Genomic DNA, 23,041 nt, shown 5'->3' with positions numbered 1-23,041 from the left:
TCAAACAGTCCCATGTAAGACCAGTTTGGTGACACATGTCACATTATTCCAGCAAGAACTGTGATGCCTCCCTCACCTTACACTGAGCTAGGGAAGCCTACCCCATCTGACCAGTCTCTCAGGCCAGTGCAAAGTCCTACCAGGACCTTCTACACTTGAGAAGAGTTCACAGTGCTCAGGATTTGCAGAGACTCTGCTCTCTTAGTGCTGTGTAGTTTCTTGTACCATGTTGTCTGGATGTATGTGTTAGTCCCAAACAACCTCTGAGCCTTAGACTACCATTTTTTATCTTTATGTGGATTTTGACTTGTGTGTGCAGACACTGGAACTTTCCAGAACTACTGCGAGCCGTGAACATGCCTTTGAGGAGAGTCCTACCAGCCAGTAATACAGCAAAGCGTGGTGGAGAGACCATATTCTGCCTTAGAACAAATCCTGCTATCAAGTTACAGCACCCTCTGAAATCAGGGTAAGGCGGCCTTTAAAAAAAGAATAATCTTGAAACTGTCGTGTCTGTAGCCCATCTGCTTTGCCCATCGTGATAAGCAATTTATCCAGCATCTTCCCTTACTCATATCGCTGGAAAAAATCTCTGCTCTGTGTAGTGATCAGATTCTTTTTTCAAGACTCAGCTTGAAGTGCAAGGCTGTAAGCATGAACATTGGGTGTTCTGACTCATTCTTTTGGAGGGCTAGTTTTATGATTGTTCTCCGTGGAACTACATATTAAAACTCTCAGTTAATGATCTTGAATAATTTTCACAGCTTTCTGCTGAGCCATCTCAGCACAGTGGTTCTTCCCTCTGAGGTAAGAACTTTTCCCAGGTTCTCAGGCTTATAACTACCCTCCATCACTGCAGTCTGTGAAACCAAACTGTTGGCTGAATATCTCCTTTTTTACTTTTTTTTTTATTGTTGTTACTTCAGTAAGTGGCTACAAGTCAGCATCATTTAAAATTTAATCAATCTTGTCCTAACAGGATATACTTCTTGGATTTTAACCCATCTTCTACATAAAACAAACCACTAAATTCAGCTACAATAACTGCCTCGACAGAGCTTTGTCTCAAGAACCTCTTAATGAGCTCTCATTATCACAAATTGCCTGTGAATATCTATAATCTCTTTTGTAGCTCCACACGTCTCACTACTTCCTGTCTCTTGCTTTCTTCACAAGCCATTAGCATCCCTTAGCAGCCTCATTTGAACTATTAACTTTACTGTTTCTAGAAACACACAAGGAACCCCAGGTTCTACTATTAGGTCTGTGTCTTTGAGAGACCTGGGAAGGGATTCACAGGGTCCAACTTAACGGAGCTCAGATTTCTCCTACAGTTCATGGTCCTCAGAGAAAGATTTACTGCAGGTTGTGGGTCTGATGTGACTGGTAACTTCATCAGTCTCTGAATCACCCCATTGAAGGTCCCCTGTAAAGGCACTTAAACTAAATGTCTGATGTTAGACAGTGAGAATCTACATCCTTTCCTCATACACCAGTTTCAAGTCTCCCTGGCTAATCTCCGCACACAATTTTGCCTTCTCTCTAGATCTAATGTGCTGGCAGCTTTTTGTTGTGCTTGCGGTGGATGTTGTCTACCTTGACTTCAGCAAGGCTTTTGACACAGTCTCCCACAACATATTTATAGGTAAGCTTAGGAAGTGTGGATTAGATGAATGGACAGTGAGGTGGATTGAAAACTGGCTGAAAGACAGAGCTCAGAGGGTCATGATTAGTGGCACAGAATCTAGTTGGAGGTCTGTAACAAGTGGAGTCCCTCAGGGGTCAGTACTGGGTCCAGTCCTCTTCAATGTATTCATCAATGACCTGGATGAAGGGATGGGATGTACCCTCAGCAAGTTTGCTAATGATACCAAGCTGGGAGGGGGGGCTGACACACCAGAAGGCTGTGCCACCATCAAGCAGAGGATACGTCCGTGGTCTCCATCCCTACTGAAATCAACCCTAAAAGTAATTGCGTGCTGTGGACTGGGTTCTCTAAGTTTGTCTGGTGACTGCTTAAAGTCCCTGGAGAACAAACATATCAGAGATTTTACAGCTACAAAGAGCTTGTGCCTGAGCACTAATGGGTACATTGGCAAGCAGATCTAACTGGCATTTCTTGCTGTTTCCTAAAGATATAGAATCTTTTCTTTTGACGTTTTGATAGATCAGCAGATTATCATTGTATGTTATATTCTAGGCATGCAACTGAGATGATTAATGTATACAAAAGTGAAAATACCTATATTTCTATGTCTTTACTGTGTTGATGGCATTTTATCTTGTAGGATGACATCCAGAAATGGGAAACCATGGCTCCATTCAAGTCAATTGCAAATCTCCCAGTGACAAAAGAAGCTCATTCATAAAGCTCTAAACACACTGTTTTCTATAACTTTAATTAATGAAATACTCTCAGGAGGAGCCAGACAGAGCAAAGTCTCAGCTCCAACCTTCATCTGATCAGAAGTGTCTCCATTCTGCTGAAGCTCCATGCAGGTATAAAGTGGTTTTTTTCTTGTATCACATGGCAGAAACAGAACCTATTCCTTTCGGGATGCAGGCTGTTACACTTTTCCCTACCAGCTCCAAAACTATGATGGAAGCTGATCTTTATTTACTAGTTTTGTGGTTTGCTTGGGTTGTTGGGTTTGGGTTTTTTTTTTCCCATACAGTAGGTTTTGGAAATAATAAAGATTCATTTCCTTGCTCCCTCTCCTCCATCCCCCAAAGTGGATTTTAACTTCTGTTCAGTAAGGACTGAATCACTTGCTAAAAATTGGCCAAAATATTGTGGGCTTGAGCCACCAAAATGCTTTAAATTGGTTATTTTCTGCTAATCTTTTGTGGTTTTGCTAAGTTTAATAAATCACTGTGGTTAGGAGATAACAAACTCAGCCCAGATCAGAGGAAATGCCTTCGTAGACTTTACGCCACTTGCTGATGGGACTCGCTGACAGCATAATGAGGATGTAAGAACACAGTGAAGTCCTCCCCGGGGTAACGCGAGCTTAGGTAAAGTCATTTAACTCCAGTTAAAAAGTTTCGGAAAAGACTGGAAGGGCGGGGGGCCGCGCTGCTCCGGATCCCTCGGTGCCAGCGGTGGCTCCTGGGGAGGGGGCGGGAGGGGGTACCCAGGGGAGCGCTGCCCGCCTCCATCGCGCCGCAGCCGGGTCTCGGGGCTGCAAACCCTCGACGGCTTTCGTTTCCTTTAGGTTTTGGTTGGTGGTGTTTATTTTTGAAGGTTTCTTGCTAGAGGAGCTGTCGGCGGGCACCTCTCACCCCACCCCGCCCCGCAGCGCTGCCGGTGCCGGTCCCGGGGAGGCGCCGCTCCCCTCCGTGGCGTGCGGCGGCGGGCGGCTCCCTTGGCTGGGCGCCGCGGCGGGGTCACGCCTGCCCGGTGCGCGGCGCTGGGCTTTCCCAGCCGCCCGCCCGCCGCGCCGCAGCCCCATGTCCTCGCTCCCCGCCGGTCCCGACATCAAGAGGGCTCTGGAGAACAGCCCCGAGACCAACATCGAGGATGAGCTGCCCGACGCTCCGCCGCAGCCGCGGCCCAAGAACTACCTGCTCCTCAGCATCCTGGCCTGCTTCTGTCCCGCCTATCCCGTCAACATCGTCGCCTTCGTTTTCGCCGTCATGGTGAGTAGCACCCCGCCGGGTGCCCAAGCCACCTGCGGTTTGGGGATGGGTGTTCGGCGGGGCGACCTCCGGCTCTCTGCACTGGCCCAGCCGCGGCGCTCCCGCCCGGTCCCGCCCGGGACCCGCGGAAGCAAAGCGGGGCTGGAGGAGCCGGCAGGGTAATGGGCATCCCGCCGCCTTTGGAACCACTCGTCCCTGCTGCGTGTGGACAAAGTTAGGTGAGGCAGCAAGCCTTGAGAGCATCAGTCAGCTGTCCTAGCAGCAGACAGAAAATGTGGACTAAAAGGCAGTTCAAATTGAGTTTGCAGTATCAGGCTATATAAGGGAGGGAGTTTTATAACTCAATTAATGGGATTTGTTACATCAACTAACTTGCACACTGAATTGGACACAGTATCTGTGTGTGAAAGTGGCGACTGGGGAGCAGAAATCAGATTTGCAGAGGACCAGATGTGATTTCTGCTTCAGCTAATCAAATATGATAGAAGTGCCTTTTTTTTTCCCCCAGTAAACAAGTTCTTTAGCCTGCTGCTAACTCTTTGCTAGAATAAAACACACAATAGTGATTGTAGCAAAAACCCTTATAAAATTGAGTATCGAGTACACTGAAAGAACAGTCTTACCCTTACAAGCCATGATTGGTTTGCATAGTCCTTAATAATCCAGCAATCTCGTTAACTTCAAAGGGATTGTTAGAACAGAATCTTCTTTGAGTTAAAAGTTGCCAAGTCAGATCCAGACTTTTCTAATAGGATACATGAGCAGTGTAATCAGTGATACTGCAATGTGTTTCTGTTACTTAGGAGCTGAAGAGGGTTTAAAACATTGTGTATTTTCATCCTTTTCTCTGATAGCCAGGCTGAAAAGGTAAGTAAAAATATAGTTTTTTCTTTTTGCAATTAAGTGTAAGAACAATTACTTATATCTAAAATACACTAAAGCACACTGTTTTAAAACTAGAAAGATTGATCAGAAATCACACCTAAATATTGGGATGCACGCATAAGCTTGATAATTACTTAAAGGAGCTATTCTAAACTCATCTTCACAACCTTTTTTGTCCAAATAAGTATTAGCTGTCACTTTATTTTTTTTTTATGTGTCTATTTTCTTTTGTCATTAACTTAACTATACAATAGGCTCTTTTCTTTGATTTGCTATTTGGTCCTGCTGGTACCCAGCATCCTTTCTGTCTGTGGACATTTCGGGTGCTATATAAAGTAATGAGAGCTGATGAGTTGGGGCTGTGAGCATCTGTTCACCCTGACAGTACTTTCACCAAAGCACTAGGGCTGCACAGAAGTTAACTGTCAAGGACAGAATTTGGCCTCTAAAGATTTTTGCACCCCATATGGAGAAATCTCCACCCACGTGCTAGTTGAAGTTCATGCAGCCTTTTCGAGTCAGGCTTAAGTAACTGTCACCAGGGGATATGTAGAAACCAGGGTGGGAAGAGCACTTCCTGAATGCTAAACAGTCTGTGCAGGTCTCAGCTGCCCACTCCCTTAAAGTGGGGGGGAAACAAAAACCAAACCAATAATCTCTGCTGCATGTGAACGCCTTCTGTTTCAACATCACTCTTACCTAAAACCTCTTCTTGTCCATGAAAATAATATGCCCATCTTCTTTGTCACAGCCTGTTCCCTTGCCTTTTAGAGCTGCAACCTGTAACTGCTCCATTAACCTCCAGTCAGGTTCTGCATTTTGACCTGTGCTGGTTTTATTTCCACTTCCTTTGGGATCTGTATCCTCTTTCTCAGCTTGTTTCCTAGAGTTGCCAAGGCTTAATGTTGGGATACGAGAGTGGGTTATTTTCTTTTCTTACAGAAGATACCTTTATAGTCTGCAGACCTTGCCTGAGATCTTGTGTCAGAAGAGATTTGTAAAAAATTTCTAGTTCTTGGAATGGGCCTGGGAGGAAAAGTCCTGTTGGCTTCTAGAGGGGCATGGTTCAGCACCCTCTTTGCCTGTGTCATGTCCTCTTTAAGTGCTCTCAATTCAGAAAGTGTTTTCACTCTAAAAGTAGAGTCTGGGCTCTAACACACCCCCAAATTAAATGACAGGTTTGTCTTCAGTCTCTTCTTTCTCTTCTGCTGCCCCATTTACAACTCCAGCACTGGTTTCCTCACTTCTTTCTCACCTTTGGGGGCACAAACCTTACCATTTCAGATTTTACCTCCTTGATTATATTTTTAGAATCAACCTGTCCCAAGTTCTCCTTGTTGCAATAATAACCTTTTCCTGTTCCTTACCTCCTTTGTGAAAGAAGTCTGTTTCTCATGATAGCGGTAAGAGGACACTTAATGGCATCAGTGTGTTGATAAATTAGCATTACAAGATCAGCCCCCTCAAACCAGTTGCTGGTCACTTGCAGGTGTAAGGGTTGTTTGGCAGTTTTAGCAAATGGGGATCTGTTTTCTCCATGGTCCTGGCCAAGACTCCTGGCTGGAGGATTACTGTTCTCCTCAGTACTCTCCTGCAGTTCCACTCAGGTGCCATCAGGTCTCCTGCTTCCTGTTGCTTCCAGCAGATGTATCATGTTGCTCTATGATTAGTTGACTCGCTTTCCTTGTTCTTTCTCACGTAGGTGGGACTACAGGCATCAGGGCAGAAGTGTGGGGTGCAGGTACCAGGTCAGGAGGCTGATGAGACAGAAGAGACTTCTCTGGTGAGAGGCTGAGGGTGGGCAGTGTGTCCCTGAGCTCGTGGGCTCCATATCTGCAGTTGTGCCTTTTCCCCCTGTTGTGAACCCAAAGAGCACTCGCTCAGTGTACTGAGTGTGCTGGCAGTGAACTGGCAGCTGTACCTGAGAACTGGGTGGACTGGGCACATCTGACTCATGGAATAAGAGCTAGAGGGAGGCTGTGGGACAACTCTGAAAAATTAATGAGTTCGGTATTTCTAATATGAGCATCGAGGTCTGATAGTTGAACAAACTGGCCTTTCTCAGTACAGCACCTTCAGTTGTCTTTATTTCAGAGATCTGTATGTCAGACTAGTCATCGGATTCCAGAAGGCCTTAGATCTGTAACAATTTCAAAACAGTCTCTCAAGCTATTTCTCCCTGATTGTTTACTCCTAACTGCCTCTTTATGTTGACACATTTCTGTTTAATCATTTGCATGTTTCAAATAACATATGCGGTCAAGCTGTGACAATCTTGGCTCATCTGCCTCTGATAGCAACAAGCTCTTTGACTACATTTGTTATCCTTGGATTCAGATGCCTTGTCTGTATATTAGTTTCCCTAAGCAGAAACAAGAAGCAAAAGCATGGTAGAAGTCATGGGACAGCAAAGGATGGGACTTGCTTTCTGAGGGGGTCACCTCTTCTAATTGGGATCCTAATGAGCCATGTACGGTGTGTTGGCTTTGGTCAGGTCAGTGACTAGCAGTGATCAGTGTTCCTCTTCAGTTAGAAAGTTTATTTGGAAAGTTTATTATTTATACTGCTCTTTTTAAAGTAGCTTGTAGGTACCTGGGCATCTAATATCATATGGGACAGCCTGTACCTACTTCAGGAGTATTAAACAACAAGGCTCAGCAGCTGTTCTTACGCATTTTTGCATGGCCCTTATCTTCGCAAAATGGTAAGTTTCTCTTCTGCAACAACACTTTCAGCCTGTGCCCAGAGACACAGAAGTCCAGTGTTTGTGTGCTGCTGTACAGGCTGCAGAGCAAACTCCCCTTTCACTGTGTCCTGCTTCATTGCCAAAAAACCAGAGATCAAGCCTGGTTCTGAATAGCTTACCTAGTCCCCCCTCTTCTTTCTCCTTCCCTGTAAGTTGTTCAGAGTGAGGAGTCACAGTGAGCCAGCATGTCTCATTCTTCCTTTGGTCTTAACCAGAGAGTCTCATTTCCAGGCACAGCCAAATAAGGTTTGTTACAGACTGGCTCATAGAAAGCATAGAAAATGTTGAGCAGAGAACTTTAGTCTTGTCTGCCTGGATTTGTAAGAGACATAGAGGAGGGTTTCTGAAGTAATTCAGTATTCTTTCAGCTTTTGCCATAAACGGTGCTCTGGGGATGTGGAACAGAAAATGCACATTAAAAGGGATTAATAGTTTGTAGCTAATTCAGTAAATTTCTGTTCATATGAGGTTAAGTTGCTTCATTGTTGAACTGAGAATATCTTTTATAAGTAGGTGTGTGTGAACCTGGTGAAGTCACTGAGATTGCTCAAGTAAATAAGCAGCTAAGGAACCATGGCTTTAATTTAGTTTATGACTTCATAGTGAGCGAGGTAGCAGAAACCTGAGAAATCATATGGCTGAAAATGGCTGAAATTTGTTTTAGAAGTTGGACAGACCAAATGTCCCACACAGATACTGTACTGTGTATATATTGCCTAGCCCTTGGAAATACACAGATGTAACATTTAAGGCTTTTATGGTTAATTCTGTCTGTGTCTGATGTTGAAAACTAGAAGCTTGATCTAAGGGCTTTTTGAAGCAGACAGAAGTAAATGAATTTCAAAGAGAAATTCATCAGACCCCAACCACTTCCTCAAACCTCTTATTTTTTTCTTGAATGCTAAATTCTGCCTTTTAATTTAAACCTCTTAATAAAGAAACTTTTGTCTCCTTCCTGTCTCTCCCAAATCCTCCTCTTTATCATTAATGCTGTTTTCCTCCTCTTCATCGTAGATTTGTATTAAAATGACATTACTTATTAAAGTGCACTGGGTGAATTATTTATGTGGTACCTGCAGAAATCACATGGACATTTTCCAGACTTCCTAAGTACATTAGTAAGACTGCACAGAACTGCAAGCTGGTGCTGCCGTGTCTCGCTTACAACTCTGCCTCAGGCTTGAGACCACATGAATGGTGAACTGAGTTTAGAGTGTTTGCAGGACCACTCTCTAGATGTCACACAAAGTGAATCCTTGGATGGTGGGGAGAACCAAGTCAGGGCTGAGGTGTCAGTGATGCTTCTCCCTGTAGCCACAGTCACGTTCATAGCTGCTGACAGAGGCAGGAGGAGAAGTCAGTCTGCTCAAGACCAAACTAATCCATGTTTCTTCTGATACTCCTTTCATTGACCTTCACAAATGTATTTTGAAAAACCCTAAGAAAAGTCTTCTCCTGTAGACAGGATTCCTGAAAACAGGGGAGTAAGTCAGGTGAGAGGAGCTGTGCTGGCCACTCTTCGTAACAGGAGGCCGCACTGGTGGAGAATCAGAGGTGACATCATCCTATCTGACTATGTCTTTGTGTCAGTCTCATTTCTGTCTTTTTCTGTCTTTCCCCACTATATCCTTTAAGTCCACTAGCCAACCTCAATGAAATTTGACAGCAGAGCAGAGGTATTAGCAATATTCTTTAGAGAAATAAAATAGAGAAATGTTTAGGCATGTAGGCTTCCAGGAAGAGAAGAAATGTATCAGTGCTCTCTTTAAGGACAAGAGTGCATCAGCAGCTCAGCCTTTCTTAGACGCCAGAGAATAAGTACCTGCACTTATCCTTGAGATGCAATTCTAGGAATATTGGCTTCATTGCTTTGGGACTGCCTTGGCACAAGTCATCTTACTGCAGTGCTAACACCAAGGATGCATCTAAGCCCATTAACTTCTATGTGCTCACTAATCGACAGACATGCACAGATAATGCCCCTAATTATTTTTTTGCTTGGAGAAAAAAGGTTCTACAGCAGTGCTTGGTATCCTCTGAAATTCTTTCCTTTCCTGCTCGCTGCAATCTCAGATCCTTACTCTGTTGAAATGTTCTGTCTTTGCTACAAAAAGTGATTCATAACAAAATCACTTTTCCTAATAGGACTTTGTGATACCTCATGCAGTCATTTTCTAAAGACAATCTGAATTATTTAGTCCACAGGGCAGTTCATTTGATCAGGTCCCCACATTCCTTCCCCCACACCTTCCATTTCTGGCATGCTTCCTGAAATAGAATCATAGAATGGTTTAGATTGGAAGGGACCTTAAAGATCATCGAGTGCCGCCCCCTTCCCTGGCCAGTGACACTTCCCACCAGACCAGGTTGCTCAAAGCCCCATCCATCCTGGTCTTGAACACCTCCAGGGATGAGGCGGTCACTGCTTCTCTGGGTAACCTGTTCCAGGGTCTCAACACCCTCACAGCAAAGAATTTCTTCCTAATATCTGATCTAAATCTCCTCTGTTTCAGTTTAGAACTGTTCCCCCTCATCCTACCTCTACACTCCCTGATAAAGAGTCCCTCCCCAGCTTTCATGTAGGCTCCCTTTAGGTACTGGAAGGCCATTATAAGGCCTCCCCGGAGCCTTCTCCAGGCTGAACACCCCCAACTCTCTCAGCTTGTCTTCACAGCAGAGGGGCTCCAGCCCTTGGAGCATCTTTGTGGCCTCCGCTGGACTGTCTCCAACAAGTCCATGTCCTTCTGATCCTGGGGGCCCCAAAGCTGGACACAGCACTCTAGGTGGGGTCTCACCAGAGCAGAGTAGAGAGGTAGAATCTCCTCCCTCGACCTGCTGGCCACATTTCTTTTGATGCAGCCCAGGATGCAGTTGGCTTTCTGGGCTGTGAGCACATGTTGCTGGCTCACACTGAGCTTCTCATCAACCAACACTCGCCAGTTCTTCTCCTCAGGGCTGCTCTCAATCCATTCTCCACCCAGCCTGTATTTGTGCTTGGGATTGCCCTGACACGCAAGTGCAGGACCTCGCACTTGGCCTGGTTGAACTTCATGAGGTTCACAGTTTGCTTGGAGAAAAAAGGTTCTACAGCAGTGCTTGGTATCCTCTGAAATTCTTTCCTTTCCTGCTCGCTGCAATCTCAGATCCTTACTCTGTTGAAATGTTCTGTCTTTGCTACAAAAAGTGATTCATAACAAAATCACTTTTCCTAATAGGACTTTGTGATACCTCATGCAGTCATTTTCTAAAGACAATCTGAATTATTTAGTCCACAGGGCAGTTCATTTGATCAGGTCCCCACATTCCTTCCCCCACACCTTCCATTTCTGGCATGCTTCCTGAAATAGAATCATAGAATGGTTTAGATTGGAAGGGACCTTAAAGATCATCGAGTGCCGCCCCCTTCCCTGGCCAGTGACACTTCCCACCAGACCAGGTTGCTCAAAGCCCCATCCATCCTGGTCTTGAACACCTCCAGGGATGAGGCGGTCACTGCTTCTCTGGGTAACCTGTTCCAGGGTCTCAACACCCTCACAGCAAAGAATTTCTTCCTAATATCTGATCTAAATCTCCTCTGTTTCAGTTTAGAACTGTTCCCCCTCATCCTACCTCTACACTCCCTGATAAAGAGTCCCTCCCCAGCTTTCATGTAGGCTCCCTTTAGGTACTGGAAGGCCATTATAAGGCCTCCCCGGAGCCTTCTCCAGGCTGAACACCCCCAACTCTCTCAGCTTGTCTTCACAGCAGAGGGGCTCCAGCCCTTGGAGCATCTTTGTGGCCTCCGCTGGACTGTCTCCAACAAGTCCATGTCCTTCTGATCCTGGGGGCCCCAAAGCTGGACACAGCACTCTAGGTGGGGTCTCACCAGAGCAGAGTAGAGAGGTAGAATCTCCTCCCTCGACCTGCTGGCCACATTTCTTTTGATGCAGCCCAGGATGCAGTTGGCTTTCTGGGCTGTGAGCACATGTTGCTGGCTCACACTGAGCTTCTCATCAACCAACACTCGCCAGTTCTTCTCCTCAGGGCTGCTCTCAATCCATTCTCCACCCAGCCTGTATTTGTGCTTGGGATTGCCCTGACACGCAAGTGCAGGACCTCGCACTTGGCCTGGTTGAACTTCATGAGGTTCACAGTGGCCCATCTCTCAAGCCTGTCCAGGTTCCTCTGGATGGCATCCCTTCCCTCCAGCATGTTGACCATGCCACACAGCTTGGGATCACCGGCAAACTTGCTGAATACAGGATACTAAAGAACAGGTTATGAATAACCCAATTCCTCAAGGAAGTATGGTGAGATAGTTCAATAGTGCAATCTGATAAAGAAATCTGGACTTAATGTCCTGGTTTATGAATTCAAACTCTCCTGATCTTACAAAATAGCTCTTAGTAATGATAGTCTTTTTAAAAATTCTTTAATACCACCTTGTTCTTGCAAAAAAAGTTACTACAAACTCTGTTAGATTAATTTACTAGAATACTTCAGTGTCCCCCACTGAATCTTTTCTTTTAAAAATATGGTCTGGCTAAAACAATTAATTCAGAAAACACTACAGTGTGTCTCACAAAAGAATAGAAGATCAGTGGTGCTATCACACTTTGCAGTCTCTCTATGTAATGAATATAAAGCATCTGCTAAATCATGGGTGGATAAACTCAAGTATATTGAGATAACATCCATGTCTGATGTGTACCTCAGGATGCATATGACAATAATTATCAGTATGTTCTGAAAACACAAAGGGACACTTTCTAGCCCATGAAGGTGGCACTCAAATGTTTTGTTGGGGTTTTTCCACCACTGGCAAACTACCTATTAATTCTTCAAACTTTGTTTTGAAAAGTAAAGCATTGGAAAAATAGGACACTAGTAGACTAGTAGACTTATTTTAAGAAGTTTTCCTGAGTCTTTCTGTAAAAATGCAGCCCATTTATGCTCCTTTTTATGCTTATGGTCTTGTAAAGTGTAAGAGTTATTTTCCTGCTAGTGAAGTGGCCAACTAGCAGTTCACATGCACTACAAAAATATTTCCAGAGATAAAAGCTACAGATTTATGCAAGTGGGTGGATTAGAGTTGATTTGGCAGCTTTTATGCTGGTGTGTACAAGAAAACTCATCATAAGAGTATAGCCTTACAGCTGAAAACAAGAGCTGTAGTTGCAATGAAATATACTGAAAACGAGTGGAATAGAAAACTGGACTTACCTTGGACTGTTGGTAGTGGATGTTTATTTTTACAAAGCAAATCACAGTTTTCTAAAGTCTTTTCTATAATTGGTTCAAAGTTGCATTGGTTTGTACAGATTTCTGTTTAAAAAAAAAGTCACAAACTCTCTGTTTCTCTTCTACAGGCTTTAAACAGTTATAATCAAGGAGATATAGAAGGGTCAAAAAGACTGGGTCGCAATGCTCTCTGGGTTGCCGTTGCATCCATTATCATCGGGCTTGTCATCATCGGAATCTATTGCGTAGTTCATTTCACCACGGTAAGCAAAATGCTGTCGGTTCCAATGCCAGCAGTTCTCTGCGCACGGGCTTCAGAACATGAAACTAAAGATTATCAGAACCATCTGCTAATGTTAAAATTTAGGCACACATGTATGTTTTCCAGAAAAGCAATTTTTACTTATTTTGCGATTTAGAATATTCCTTGTCTGTGGTTAAAGGCAAGCAACTGTGTCTTAGCAGCAGTGAATTTTTGTAGAAACTCTTGCAGCTCCCATAGGATTTTCCAATTTAGACCAGTTGCCTTTTGGGTTTTCTGCCTGTTAGTTTCATCTTTTGCAAGACGAAGTGTATAGAGATCCTTGGATTTCAGGTAATAGAGTCCCCAGGTGCTAATTTTCAGTCTCATAATCTGTCCAACGTGTCTTTTAACTTTGTAAGGAGAAGATGATGGTGGTCAATTACTGTTTTATTGTTTGATATTAAGGTGACCATAACTGTATCAAAAATGACCACAAATGGAATTTTGACGTGGTTTGCTGTGGGAGAAGGTTGGTTTCTCTCAGTCCTGTGTGATTGACCTGCCTTCGTATACCTGGAATGATAGTAAAGAAGATTGACAAATGGATCTCTGTATACACAGTGGTTATCCAGATGGATTATAAGCTTATTTGAAAAAGAGGGCAAAAGTAATTAGGGTATTGATATCCTTTCTTAAGGTTGTGCAACAATATGTTCTTTTCTCCATAATAATGTGCACTGCCCATTAAAATAACCAATTTGAATCAATTTATTATTGGCTGTTTTGGTTGGAGAGCCTTTCAGTGCACTGTACAAACTTGTGTGTGAACCATAAACAGAGATCACCTCACCGCTGAAATGCAAACATCTCTGGGGAGTGGAATGGAGTAGCTGGTTAAATATATACAGAAGTACACCAGATTGAACAGCAGGGGTGGAAATGGGGTCTGTTTCTCTAGGATATTAGTGGATGGTGCTGCAGAACCAGAAGCTTAATGTATATTCAGTAATTCCCTATGCATTTTTGCAAGCATGAATCTCTTCTGGTTCAGCCTGTGTTCAGTTTGTTCAGCCCTCACAGATTTAAAGCCAAGTCACTTCAGGCTGAGTGTGCCAAGTTTTCTAATTGACAGCAGCAGTAAATTCCTCTGTTCGCTTCTACTACCTTACTCATCGTTTCTCAGACGAGGATAGCAGCTTGGTTATGTGTTTTGTTTAAGTAGGAGGAGAGAAGGGCAGCATGAGGAGTGGCAGACAACACTGACCTGAAGCAGTCATGTTAACCAGGGCACACTACCTACACTTAGTTGTAGTCAACAATTCACTTTCACTACATTAAGGTCCCCGCGTGCTGAATGTGTGAACGCTTCCTTGTGCCCATTGCCAGATATTAGTGGTAGTTGGCACTTTACATCTAGCTAGCATTTGTAAGCACCTGTTTATCTTCTGCCCTCAAGGGAGTAAGGGAGTAAGCAGCAGTAAAGCAGTATAATACAACTTCATGGGGTTTTTTTCTAATTTTTTGTCTTTTCGGGATTTTTTAAATGGCCTTCCAGTACCTAAAGGTGGCTACAGGAGAGATGGGAGGGACTCTTTATCAGTGAATGTAGTGATGGAACAAGGGGTTCAAAGTTGAAGGAGGGGAGATTTAGATCAGATATTAGGAAGAAATTCTTTGCTGTGAGGGTGGTGAGGCCCTGGCCCAGGTTGCCCAGAGAAGCTGTGGCTGCCCCATCCCTGGCGGGATTCAAGACCAGGCTGGAGGGGGCTTTGAGCAACTTGGTGTGTTGGGAGGTGTCCCTGCTCATGGCAGTGGGGTTGGAACTGGATGATTTTTGAGGGCCCTTCCAACCCAAACTGTTGTATGATTCTGACATTTGTATTTTATACGAAATTTTCTTCCACTGGTGTAGATGGCGTTGCATGCTCCATGTAGTTATCTCACATCCATTTGTACCTTGGTCATGATTATTTACTAACAGCCGCTTTGCACTCTGCTAATGTAAAGTGAGTGTAAATTACTTCTATGCTAACTTTAATATATATGCTTTCTAGAAGACCAGTTCAATGAGGTCAACTTGCTGAATTTCAGTAGCCTCTGAATATCAAAACCCCCATTCCCTATGCGAAATTCTAACTAAAGTTATTAATTTGTTTCCTCATCTCCTCTTCTGGCTTTTCAGTGCCCAAACCTACTATGTGTTCCATCTCGCGTAGGAAAGGGGTTAAGTCCTGTGCTTTAAGCAGAGCTGAGGAGGGTTCCCATGGGTATTCCACCTGCCTCAGCCAGGAGAAAAACATCTGGTCGAGGTATTGAGGGTAGAAATGGTAGAAGCTGCAGAGAGAGGAAGTGCAACAAAGTCCTGCTTTGAACAAACAGTGGCATTACACCCCCCAAAATACTGGTAGACTTGGGAAAAGGAAGACCCTTCTGCTTTTCAGAAGCAGCAGGCTCTGAGCCCCGAGCTTCCTTGTGTGTCTTCTGTGGTTTGTTCAGTGACAGAGCAACGGTAGCAGAGGAATAGCAGCAGGGGAGACCTACGTCTGCGTGGAAGAAACAGCCTTGAGTTTGCATTTTGAAGATTTACTAGGTGCTAAGCCAACTCAGGGCTTCTACTGCTGCCTTGGAGAGCCTCATTTGTCTTTAACACTGGCATGTTATCTTTAGCAAACATACATTAAGATACATAGTGATACATACATATATAGCCTGGAACAGGGCCCACCCAGCACTTGAGAGCCATCTACCTTCTGCAGTCATGACCCTGAGTGTAGACAAGGGGAAGCTGTCACTTGCATCGCTGCAGTTAACAGCCCCGCAGTGAAACTTGTCTGTTTTGATCAACGTAAACTGGTGTGTTCCTTGTTACACTGAGGAATCACTGAGTGTTAAGCTGCAGCGTGTGCTGAATGAGGGCTATCCCCCATTCCACACCAGGCCAAATTTATTCTTACTCCAGTCTGTATCTTTTACCTTCTCCTGTCACCTTCTCCTGCACTCCCACCTTGCCAGTCCTGAATGCAGAATTACACTTTCACTGTTTGCTCAGATGTAACTTAAACCAGTATTTGTGTCACCGCCGAGTCCAGCCCTGCGTATGTGCCCATAGGCATGCTGTCCATCAAGAACTGCAGTGAGAAAAGGGACATATATATCTTCCATAAGGAGATGTCACTACAAGCTGAAACAGCGCAGAGCTGTGTGCCATACCCTGCATGTGGTGTGGCCTTAATCTGCTGTAGTGTGCCTGGTTAGAGAGCAAATTGCAAGATAGATATTGACAGGCAACACTCAGCTGGGAACCACAGCCTGAATCCAGCCTCTAGTTCTGATGTCCTTCTCTTAAGAAAGACATGGTGTACATACACACACCCTGCAAAGAGAAGGGCTGCAAGGTATGAAAAAAACTTGATATGTGGAAAGACAAAATAGACACAATCTTTTTGGCTTGGGAAAGAAAGACTTAAGAATGAGTAGTTAAAGGCAATGAAATAAAGAGTGGTTATTTGTTGTCTCTTACTAACAAGATGAAGGGGCATCAGAGGAAAGCAGCTTTAAACAAGAAGGAGGTACTTTTCCCAGTGACATACAATGCAGATGTGAAATCTATTCATTCTGGTTGCTGTGGATACAAAAAATACAAATGATTTGAAACAGCAAGTGAAGTTGCAAAGAAAAGCTTAAATGCAAAGATGCAGATATAATCTTGGGCTCAGAAAGTTTCTAAGCTGCAGATGGCCAGAACTGGAAGGCAGTAAAGGGAGAAATATCACCCTGGACATAGCCTTTTCTTTATACAGTCCCCTTAGGCATTTGTAATGTCACTGTCACTGATGGGATGCTGTGAACAACCCAGTACCACTGTTCTTATGCTCCTGCATAAAGCTTGTAACTCACCTTCCCACTGACTTGAATGGATCTGGAGTCAGAATGGTTTTGGAGCAGATTCCAAATTCTGTTCTGTTTTGCTTTTTGGTAACACAAGACATTTGGTGTCTTTAGGTTTCATTTGAATCTTGCTGCCAGGATTTAGGAAAATGTAATTCTGGTTTGGAACCTCCTTACTTAAGTGATGTCCCAAACCCTTTTGTTAACTGTATCTCAACATGTCATATTCTACTTCATGCCACCATGGGATTTTTACTCCATTGCTAGGTTTGCAGCACAGGCTGTTAGTCTGAAACAACATGCAGCTTCTTACAGCACACGCTTTTAGACTGTCTCCAGCTTAAGAATGCTGCTTGGAGAACTAGAACTTACATGAGCTTTGCTTCTCAATTGAGCCACAAAGCATGTCACATAAAGCCCATATCTTCTGTGCACCTCTGTAGTGGTTCTCTGCAGTCTAGGCAAGTAGGAGCAAATAAAGTAGAAATGTGACGAACTGGTAAGAGATGTCAGAGTGAAGTAAAGACATAAGCTTTTCTGTAGAGCTCGTAGGTAGCAACAGTTTTGGTATGAGGGAGGGTAGCTAAAGTACTGAAGGAAAGGAATGCAAGAAACTCCTCCAATGGACCAGTGTCCAAGACTGTTTTAATTCACATCAGAATTGCATTGTGTTTATTTATCTTGAACCCCAGGGCCACAGACAGGGTAGAATTATCTTCTGGTAATAACTTATGTGAGAAGGGTAGTTGTGTATGGTGACTTTGGAATTTCATGCAAACCATTATGATATTTTGATGCTTTTGTAGAGGAGTGTGAACTTTTGACCCCTTCTTTAATCTCACTTGATCTAGAACTTCACCCCAAGGAAGTCACAGAAATACCACCTGTCAGCATGGCTTGGAAGGAAGACAGAGAGACAGCCAGGCTGGGCAGAAAGCACTGGCTTATACTGTTTCATAATCAGTAGGTTCTTAAATGGAGCATATGTGCAGTAACGCAACATTAGTGGTAGAAGGAGGAGGAGTAAGCATTTAGACTCTGCACCAGGGACAGATGTTTTTCATACATACATTTTTCTTACTAACTTAGAAATAATTGTTTAGGGGGAAAAGGCATGCAAGATTACTTTTAATCTCTGCTGTCCCCTTCCCAAGGCTCTCAAAAGCCTTTGCAACCATTTCACTGAGTGACTGTCTCTCTTTCAGAGACAGAATAAACTGAGGTCAGTAAGATGGCAGGAATTACACAGCTGACCTCCAGATCTTTACATTGCAGTCCAGTCTCTGTACCTCACCATAGGAAAAAAAGAGTCAAGAAAGACTAATCACCTTTCGCTGCAGGGATTGACCTGCCAGTAACTGATAGAGCACAAAGACTGAAGTCATGGCATTCCTGTTGTCTTTTACTCACATTAATTCTCGGTGCCCACCTAGCCAGTGAGCTCATACCGCTGCTTTTCTATCAATAAGGGCATTAACTGATTATCTCAGTATTTCAACTGATACCCTACATCTTCTTACTGAATTTGTAAAGCATAAGAGCTTAAAGTCCTCTACCTATCACACCTGTTCAGTCAGCTCAGAGGCTCCGTAGTGAGCAGACACATGTGGATGCACAGAGGCAACGTGATTACATCAGCCTCATTTCCGTAGCAAAGTACATCAAAAATTCTGGTCCAGTTGTTTCATTTGTGCATGGAGGAAATAGATCCACAAATCCCACAATAGTTTCTGCCCATTAGAGTCCTGAGTAGGATCCAAGAGGCAATCAACAAAGGAGTTAGTGCTGTCTGCAGGACATATTTACTGTTCAGTGCCTCACGTCCTAGATCTCTCTTTAAGGAGCTGCTAAATGGTAGCTGCTTGGTGGAGAAGATATCTCAGGCACCAGCAGAGAGTCCAGCATCCAGGGACAAGCCAGTGAGATCTCTACGTCTCTGGGTGATGTCTGAGACCTACCCCAACACAAGAATTTGAGGGACCTTCTCAGATCATTTCCTATCCTAAGGCAGATGCTCAAGCAGAAGTTACTCAGTCCTTTTAAAACGTCTGCCATGTATTACTGTTGTACTTACTAAGTTGTCTACTGCTGAAAGAACTGTTCTTGCCTGACTCTTTTATGTACCACTACAAGGAAGCAGAGATGCTGTTGACCTCTTGAAACTTTGTCAAATAAGAGCCCGTTTCCTGGCAATGAAAGATTCTGACTTGCGTTGATTCATGTAACCCAGTTTAAAAATTCAGTTTAGATTGACAGATGACCAGTGCTATCGGAAACTTCGCTCTTTGATTCAAAACTGTATTGAACCACTAATCTAGAGGGATGTTTGTTAAGAGAACAATTGCCACTAATGTGGCATAATGTATCCATTAGATCTGTAGAATTAATAATTTAAATTCACAAGGCAAACTCTTTGTCTTTTCCGCTTTAAAAAATACATGTTTCTGTGTCCTTGCAGCATGCTATCTGAAGACCAGGACTGCACTTGGAAGAAATCATCATGTAAATCTTGGGAGTGGAAAAAGAAGAGGAGAAGGAAACCCTTCATTCCAGACTGTTAGATTTGACACTGCAAGTCTGCAGAGGCATGTTGCTGGTGGATGAACCGATAGTCCAGTTAGTTAATCAGCATGGCGTGACCAGGTTTTCAAAATTATTTATTTATAAGGAATCTTAGTATAAAGCAGCATTTTCTCTTCTACCCTGATGTATAATGAGATCTTGCCCTAACAACTCCCTTTTCTTTCTCATTTACGTGGAATGTATGCTGGATCCATGGTGTTCCCTGGCTGACCCTATCCAAACAAAGCCAACGTATCTAGACTGTTTATAGTGCACGATGTAAGATCTGATGCACAGCCCGCTGAAGCTAGTAGAAGAGCTCCTGTTGCTGCCTCCAGTGGGTTTTGGATCAGGCCATTAAGGATTTTTTTATTACTTTAAAATAGTCTCAACATAACACAATCATAACCATGGTTTGTGATTTTATCCTGTTATGTGATTTTATAATGCCGTGGGCGTACTCTGCAGCTGCAAAGCGGCTGCTTTCTTCTGTCATCCTCAGCTTTTAGGTCTTTACCTTGGATTTTTAACCACCTGGGACCGATTTGAATCACTTGATTACTAAGAGACACTCTTCTTCCATAGCGTCCTTATTTTTCTTAATGATTTTTGTTTGTTTTGTTGTCTTTCATTGTTGAACTCCCTTGATTTAGCTCCAGTCCTGCATTAAAGTTGCACTGATCATATTTTCCTCTTTAAACTTCACATATGTAAAAAGTTCATATTTTTTTATCTGACAAAAGATCTTTTTAAATAGATGTTCTTCTTCTTCATCCCTTTGTTACTGTTCCTCTAGGAAGTCACATAGTTTCATTGTGTTCTGCTTTGTTCATGTCTCTTTTGTTTACTTCATCCTCTCATCTTGCTATGAATAGTCTATATATCAATATGGTTAGAGATGGACAGACTTTTGTACGCATACATAGTTACCTACACTCTTGCTGATCCTAAGATATTAGTGAACAGCTTTAGGTTACAGAATTGATAGTCTCTAAATTACTGCAGTTTCTTGATACCTTATGAAAATTTTGCATGGAACAGCTGTTTTTTATTAGCTGAAAACTGTTTGAAAGAATATATTTGTTTTGTCTCACAAATATACCATGTTAAAAGGACTGTGCTCTGGTGAGCGTTAAGACAGATGGCTACATCTTCAGCAGTTGTTGCTCCATTTGCTTTAATTGTTACTACATCTTCAAGCGAGCTATGCCAGCTTACACTCTCCTTGTACTTACATCAATCTGGACCTACTACCCAGAAATGCATGGGAGTTCTGCAGGTGCAAGTGAGAAAAGAATCATGCCTGGCGGGAGTACAACTACCTATTGAAAAAAAGAAAAAAATCAATCTCCCAGAAACCTTTACCTGTTAAAGTATATGCCTGGAAGTAGCATGCATTTTCTGTGCCTTGAATATTATACTTTTAATGTGCTTTTTCGCTTTTCTTTCTGCCAGATTCTGTTTTTCATTGAAGTCAGTGATGCATCACCTATCCTTAATTACTCTAGTATAAAACCTCATGAACAGTGGTGAATTCAGTTGATTTCTTCAGCATTTACACTGATCAAATATGTCCACAGAGGAATCTTGTCACTGATTTTGATGATCCCAAGAGTTGGCTGTTCTGTGAACTCCTCTTTGCTTTTTGAATACTATTTCAATGGTCTGGTATGTCTTGTGGGACTTTTAGTAGCTTGCCTTATTATCAGATATGATAGAACTGTCATTGAGAAGTGGAATAAAATTACTTTTAATTCATGTCCATTCTGGTATGTGGGAAGTGTCTTTCCTAAGTTTTGTTGCCTCTTCTGTTTTCAAGAGTAATATCCCTTTTTCTAACCCCTTGGACAGTTTCAGAATCAAAGCAAAAGCAGGATTTCTGGTCTACGTGATACTATACAACCACTCTGTACTGTAGCTAGTGCATTCAGAAGTTGCTAGAGATCAATTAATGCTCAAAATAATCAGCAAGGTAAGCTTTTTACTTCGTTTTCAAAATAATATCCAGAAAGAGTGTTGAGGCCGTTTCAGAATGGTCCCTTGGTGGTCTCTTCTCTTCGGGGCTTTCCTGCCAGGAGGGGAAAGTGGTCAAATGAGGTCACCGAAGGAGGTCTCTCAGCAGGCCACAGGGGTCAGGTTTCTAACGCCTTGAACTGCTGGCATCAAAGTGAACAATATTGCATTGCTGTCGTAATAGTTTTCTACGTCAGTGTACTAAAATTCAAAGGGTGTACAAAAAGTTTCCTCCTTCTGCAAAATATTAAACTCCAGTTCTGTAAACTAAACCACAGCTCGTGGGGTGAGAGGGGAGAAAGATTTCTAAAGGTATTTGGGCGCTAGAGGATAGTAATAGGCAACTTGAGGTATTTTTTGGAAAGTGCCTACCAAGGATTTAGATCAATAGGAGCTAAACACCCGACTTGTTGAGATGCTTTTGAAAACCATACTGGAAATCTAACTTGCATCTTGATGCTCATAAATATCTTTGAAGTCTTGCTCTTAACATAATTGAGAATTGAGCCATTGTATCTTCAGTGTTTCTGAAGATAAATGTTGCTACCTTACAGCGCTATTGATTGGTATAAAAATAAAGGCTTTATATTAAACCACTTAATGTGACAGAGAGGGGAAAATGCAGCAATTCCTCTAATGTCCTTTAGTGCTTCTATGTCATAGGTAATCTTATTTTTGCTATACTAATGTACTGGTATTGGTTCTCTTCATTTATTTATGTTTACATAAATTTCAACCATGTTTGAGAAATGCAGCTTGTGCTGGAAATGAATATGGTCCTTTTATGACCAAATCATTCTGTTGTAGGTGTGATGGATCCATACAAAGTGAGCTATCAAACACAGGGAAGCTAAATGACATTTTACTGCCCAAATGAGCAAGACCCCTGGTGACAGCAGTGGGTGTGGAAAACAGAATGCAGTTGTCTGAGGAATTAGTGCATGCTTTGTATTTTGAGGAGCATATAAACAAATTCCGTTATTTATGACAAGCTCTTGACATTATCTGTTCTTCATCATCATGCATCTAGATTTGGATTTGGCCTGTTATTTCTGCATTGCACTTACTGGGTTTTTTCATGGAAAAAAAAAAAAAAAAAGACCTGTCATATATATGCATTGAATTATGTTATTTCGTTAAATAGGTGGGGAAAAAGTGGTAAAACCCAACTTACTGGGTTTTTTCATGGAAAAAAAAAAGACCTGTCATATATATGCACTGAATTGTGTTATTTCATTAAATAGGTGGGGAAAAAGTGGTAAAACACGTTTCAACTCAACATCTGTCTTGGCCAGGTGAACAGAGTCTTCCTACCACGAATCTGCTCCAGGCTTCCAGTTTTTGGTGCAGTCTTCCTGCAGGCTGAAGGCACAAACTAATGCCTGAAGTCCAACTCTCTTTTCCTCCTGCATGTGTTACAGGCAGAGACAGATGGAAACTTGAAATTGCTGGCCTCAGCTCCTGGATCATGTTAGAGTCTTTCGCTTCTTACAGGGCAGCTGCATCTGCAAAACAGCAGTGTGCACGTATCTTGATATGTAACCCTAGAAGAGGGCTTCTAAATATAAGAGAAGTTTCTTTGCTGCCGTATGAAGGGGGTCAGCCAGACCCTGTGAAACAACATGCAGTGTATGTTTCATTAGATTGCACAGCAAAATAAAAAAAAAGATCAAGGGGACAACATGAAATTAAATTCCTAGGGTGTCTCCCTGCAGGAATACCCAGGATTTTACAGTTTATGGCTTGGAGATTAGCAATGGCTCTTCAATTTATGTGGTTGCAACCACAATCCATGAGCAGTGTGGCTTGAAGCTCCAGAATCTGTTGCTTTTGTACTTGTATCT

At 42.9% G+C, this 23,041-nt stretch overlaps 1 protein-coding gene across 2 annotated transcripts; it reads left to right on the top strand.

The window, feature by feature from the left end:
* The first annotated feature begins 309 nt into the window (after window positions 1-309).
* Window positions 310-20,948, top strand: TMEM233 (transmembrane protein 233). 2 transcript variants are annotated; one of them, XM_014961430.1, is made up of 7 exons: window positions 310-469; window positions 1,547-1,645; window positions 2,289-2,499; window positions 2,883-3,015; window positions 3,245-3,639; window positions 12,619-12,753; window positions 19,081-20,948. In XM_014961430.1, exons 5-7 carry the CDS (start codon window positions 3,451-3,453, stop codon window positions 19,090-19,092), a joined length of 336 nt encoding a protein of 111 aa, XP_014816916.1. In that variant the 5' UTR covers window positions 310-469; window positions 1,547-1,645; window positions 2,289-2,499; window positions 2,883-3,015; window positions 3,245-3,450; the 3' UTR covers window positions 19,093-20,948. The 2 variants fall into 2 exon arrangements, with proteins under 2 accessions (XP_014816916.1, XP_014816924.1); XM_014961438.1 differs by lacking the exons at window positions 310-469; window positions 1,547-1,645; window positions 2,289-2,499; window positions 2,883-3,015 and having other exon boundaries at window positions 3,236-3,639.
* Window positions 20,949-23,041: the final 2,093 nt, after the last annotated feature.

Source organism: Calidris pugnax, unplaced genomic scaffold (genome assembly GCF_001431845.1).
Source record: "Calidris pugnax isolate Ruff unplaced genomic scaffold, ASM143184v1 scaffold32, whole genome shotgun sequence".
Classification (NCBI taxonomy): domain Eukaryota; kingdom Metazoa; phylum Chordata; class Aves; order Charadriiformes; family Scolopacidae; genus Calidris; species Calidris pugnax.
Note: the sequence above shows the minus strand (reverse complement) of the source record. Positions and strands in the feature narration are given on the sequence as shown.

Coding starts and splice junctions, on each gene's coding strand:
- TMEM233 (XM_014961430.1), top strand. CDS start 3,451: ATGTCCTCGCTCCCCGCCGGTCCCGACATCAAGAGGGCTCTGGAGAAC. Junction 3,640..12,618: donor CCTTCGTTTTCGCCGTCATG/GTGAGTAGCACC, acceptor TCTCTTCTACAG/GCTTTAAACAGTTATAATCA.